The 4665-nt window shown below is 40.9% G+C and overlaps 1 protein-coding gene across 1 annotated transcript; it reads right to left on the bottom strand.

Moving 5' to 3' along the window:
• Positions 1–1125: 1125 nt before the first annotated feature.
• LOC145989170 (uncharacterized) lies at positions 1126–1875 on the bottom strand. Its single transcript, XM_083124464.1, has one exon. It carries the CDS (start codon positions 1873–1875, stop codon positions 1126–1128), a length of 750 nt encoding a protein of 249 aa, XP_082980590.1.
• Positions 1876–4665: the final 2790 nt, after the last annotated feature.

Below are 4665 nucleotides of genomic sequence, written 5' to 3' on the forward strand. Positions count from 1 at the left end.
ACCACGTCCTGTTATCGTCACTCTTTCGTTAATAATACGGGAGAAAAAATGCGCGTGGAATGCTCTTGGCAACTAAATTTTTGTGTCTGAATTAGGTTCATTATTATTATCATCATCATTTCTTTTAAAGCATTTGTATTTTTGATATTTACTGTCTCTTTTCTTCCGCTTTAAACTAATCGCGGCGATGATGATAATGATGATTACAAGGGGAACCCCACAATACTTTCTTAGTGCCATCGACATGATTGTAAGGCAACTTTCAAACCAATGGGATAAGCGACACGGGAGGATCACACTGTCACACTAGTGACACACTCTTCCAGACTGTAAAATAGCATTCATTGCACATGAGTGTCCAAACAGCAAACGACACGTTCATATGGTGTATTCGCGTGCTACCTGTTACTTCTGTCGGAAATCTCCTTAAAGGAAGGGTGCTGAGATCGAAGCGACGCGCTACAGGGGGAGTTCCCAACTAAGTGGCAAGCGACATGGTGCCTTCAGTCTATTAGAGTCGACGAGCGATATGACAGCGGCTGACCTTGACAAGTCCGCGCAGAGAGAGAGGGAGATACATTTCCGCTGTTGCCACCTACTCACTGTTCGAGGTTCTCGCCAGCTCTTTCAAAATAAAAAACAATGGCTTACATTCGAACAATTGTAAATTGCCACTGCACGGCTATTATTGCAACAATCGATACCAATCCTGCACGAGTATTACCAGAAAGCTTTAGACAATCGTATTATGCTGTAAATTAAACGTGTAGAATTTTGAAAGTAAGTGAAAGAAATTAAATATTTTATTGACCATTATTGTATAGAGAAAAAGTTCTCTTGCGAGCCGATTTTTATTAAATTAGATTTGAAATAACTTCCAGTGAGAAAGTTACAAAGAAAACTCCAAATTTTAAGTTCGTATAATATTTACAGCGATATGTTATTTGGTTACTGAGAAAACGAGAGAAGAACTTGATTCATTCTTTCGCGGCGCGGCAAAGGCAACTTCGTTTGCCGCAGATACCATGCGTCGGTCTTGTGGCACTCGTAATAACAAAACAACTGTCTGGCATGCATAACATGAACTGAAAAGAAAAATTAAAATGCCATTTACTTACATAACGCTCATTCCGTACTACTGTCAACCCCGTCACTTGATTCAAGTTCTTCGGAATCCGTGTCTTGCAAATTTATAATGACCTTCTCGATGATATCGTCTCTGACTATTTCACGCTGGAAGTCATCTTCTTGTATTTTCTCTGCGTGAGCCACACAATCTGCCCACTCGGAAACACCTATTCTGTCTATTGCTTCGTGAGTCAGTTTCTGTACGTTGGCAATTTTGAAAGTCTTGTTCTTGTCAGCTACGTACCCCTTCACCTGGGCCCAAATCATTTCAATCGGGTTGTACTGACAATGATAAGGTGGGAGACGAACAACTCTGTGACCATATTCTCTTGCTATTATATCGATTTCGTAACTTTTGTGAATTGGTGTATGATGTTTCACCAACTGCAACAATTCTGCTCGGGTTTGCGTGCTTGTGTGGGGAATGTTCTTGTTACAGAGCCATGCCATAATATCCGCCTTCCTTGTGTTCGAACAAGGCGTTTTATCCACTTGCAAGGAATGTATGCTCGCGTTGTCCATTACAATCACGGATTCGGGGGCGAGAAATGGCAAGAACTGCTCGCAAAACCACTTTCGAAACACGGCAGATGTCATTTCTGAATGATAGTCAGTACTGTTTGTTTTGGAGCGGAAAACCAATTTACTTTGGGGCACAAAGCCTGTAGCAGCTGAACCCGCATGACACACTATAAGACGAGCACCTTTTCCTAATGGCACCTTTAACCCACCAGAACCATCACTCATTCTCCAGCAGCTCGTCTTCGTGTGATTCTGGTTGACCCAGGTTTCATCTAAATAGTATATATTTGCAGTACCAGCTTTCCTGATTTCGTGCATGGTTCTCAGGAAGATCACTCTCGCAGCTACAACATCACCCCTCTCCATTAAAAATTTCCTCCCGTCGTTGCCTTTCCTATATCTGAACCCCATGTTTTTCAAACTTTTTAACACTGACCACGTACTGCCTGCAAACTGCAGTGCACTGTCTGCACTGCGAGATTCACTTTGGAAGAACTGATAAACTTTGTACACCATATCTCGCGCTTGTTTGTGTAGAACACGACGCTTAGGTGTTTCTGTAGCCATCTTGCACACGTATATTGACAAATTTTTGTGATCACACTGAAGAAACACGAACAGTCACAACGAAAACCAAACCGATTCTTGCCGCTCGAAAAACAAAAGAACGACATCGCGCGTTTTCCACGGCAGTCTCCACCGCCTCCTTTTGCTACTGCGCATCGAGGCTTGTTCAAGGTCAGCCGCTTTCATATAGCTCTGCGACTCTAGCAAGCGTTGCTTGCGAACAACAGATAGGCGACACGATAAACCGCACATTACAACAACAGATCTAGGCGACCACACGTGTCGCTTTGTCGCTTCTGCGTCGCTCAAACTGGGCCATTTCCTCAATAGCCTGCAATATGTTGCTGTGGTTTGTTGTTCGCGCATACGCGATGCAATGAGTGTCTTGCTTTAGTGAGATTGCGTACCAAAGCTACAAGCGACACGCGACACTTATCGCTTGAGGATTTCATCAACCGAACGCTGGCCTGTGCTTCCCGTCATGCCGCTACGATGTGAAATGTTGCTCTTGATTGGCTCCTTTCCAAGCAACATGTGTCGCTTCGGTATGAAAGTTGCCTTGGACCGAATGACCCGTGTCGCTTTGGTGTGAAATCCTCGTATCGTTTGTCGCGTGTCGCTTTGGTGTAAAATCTCCTTGAGGAAACGGTGCAGTCAGAGCTTTTGTCCCTACGGTTTTTCGGCTGCATTGATTTCCGACTGCTCGCTTTCAAGCGACATTTGTGGTTTGTCGCCTCGGTATGAAATATCTCTCAGGATACTATTTATATTCTAATAACATAGAAAAATAAACTCTAACACACAGTCCAAGACCTGACGTCCGGAATCACATTGCGATGTTTCTTCTTGTGTTACGCATGCTATTTATTTATTAATTTTATTTTACTTTTCTTTCCAATTTAATGCAATTTCGTGACTGCAAATCACTCCACAAATATAACTGTTTCCATCAATTGACTTACCGCCTTTCTAGAGAAACAAATCTACACAATATATTCCAAAAACTAACTAAGCCGCATTACTTTCATAACAAAATTAGCACCTGGGTCGATCGCACTGCAATCTACTTGTCATCGTCTCGGGGAACCAGTTTCTTGGGTCGTTTTCCACACTACGTTATTCAAGGTGCTGTAGTCATACTGTCAACCATTTTTAACCCGCAGCTGTAACATCTTGTAGTAGTATGTCTATGCTAACTACGGTCAACCAATCTCCCATAAGACTGAAACAGCCCTATCCGGGATGCGAAATATCTTTTTCCACATAGGACAAGACTAGTGATGATGAAATCCTGATGAAGGGGCCTCGCGCAATCGTCATGTAATCAAATGAAGATCAGTTATCGATTGAGTCTGTGGTTCAGATGTGATTGTGTAAGTGATTTGTTACAAAGATAATTTTGTGTTCTAAGTTAGAATTTGAGACTTTATAGTTTACTGTTTGAATATTAGTGTCGTTCTAAATATATGTGCGACAATGCGAACATTAATTCATGAAAAAATCTAAAGGCCGTAAAGCCAAATTTACTGGTACAAAACCAGCTGGATCCAACATGGACACGGACATTAGTGCCATGGAACTTTCCAGCAACGTGGAAATCATAACTTCGGTAGAAGAAGTTAATAAGTTGAATTCTCAGTGTACATTACACCCAACAAATTAGTAAATCAAGTTCCAAAAAAGTTTATGAGCAACAGGTATTGAAGTTCAGAAGTAATCATTTAGGTCCGTATGAAATATTTGTGAAATCTAAACATCAGGATGCCTCAGGTGGAAATGGCAAAGGAAACATTGGTCAACTTCATATTTTAAAATTAGGCCAAATAGTCAGCAAAGAAAATATTAGAGGTTTGAAAGAGATAGATAGCCTTGGGAAAAATCTAGCTAGGCTTACATTTACGACATCTAATTATGCAAATGATTTCCTTTCGAATCCATTACTGTTACAGAATAATTGGGAAGGTTTTGTTCCATCACACACCGAGTACGAAGAATGGGAATTATGAAAGATGTACATCAGTCAATAAGTGAAGATGAAATTTTGCAAAATATAAATTCATCAACAGCCAAAGTAATAAAGGTAAAACGCATTGTGAAGTATAAGTACGAGGAGGGTACTCGCGTTGCTGTTCCAACTCGAACGGTAATTGTAACATTCGACTCGCAATCCTTACCACAATATGTCACACTGTTTTACAAAAAGTATGATATTGATAGGTACATTCCCTTGATTAAACAGTGCGCTAATTGTTTTTATTATGGGCACTTCAGGGATAATTGCAAAAGTAAATTAAAATGCAAACGCTGTGGTGAGAATCAAGAATCGTCCTCTTGCACAAATAAGATCAAGTGTTTCCATTGTAATCAGGAGCACACTGCAATTGACAAAAACTGTCCTGAAAAACAACGCCAAAAGGAAATAATCAAAATTATGACAGTTCAGAATGT

Source organism: Lepisma saccharinum, chromosome 6 (genome assembly GCF_977018435.1).
Source record: "Lepisma saccharinum chromosome 6, izLepSacc3.1, whole genome shotgun sequence".
NCBI lineage: Eukaryota > Metazoa > Arthropoda > Insecta > Zygentoma > Lepismatidae > Lepisma > Lepisma saccharinum.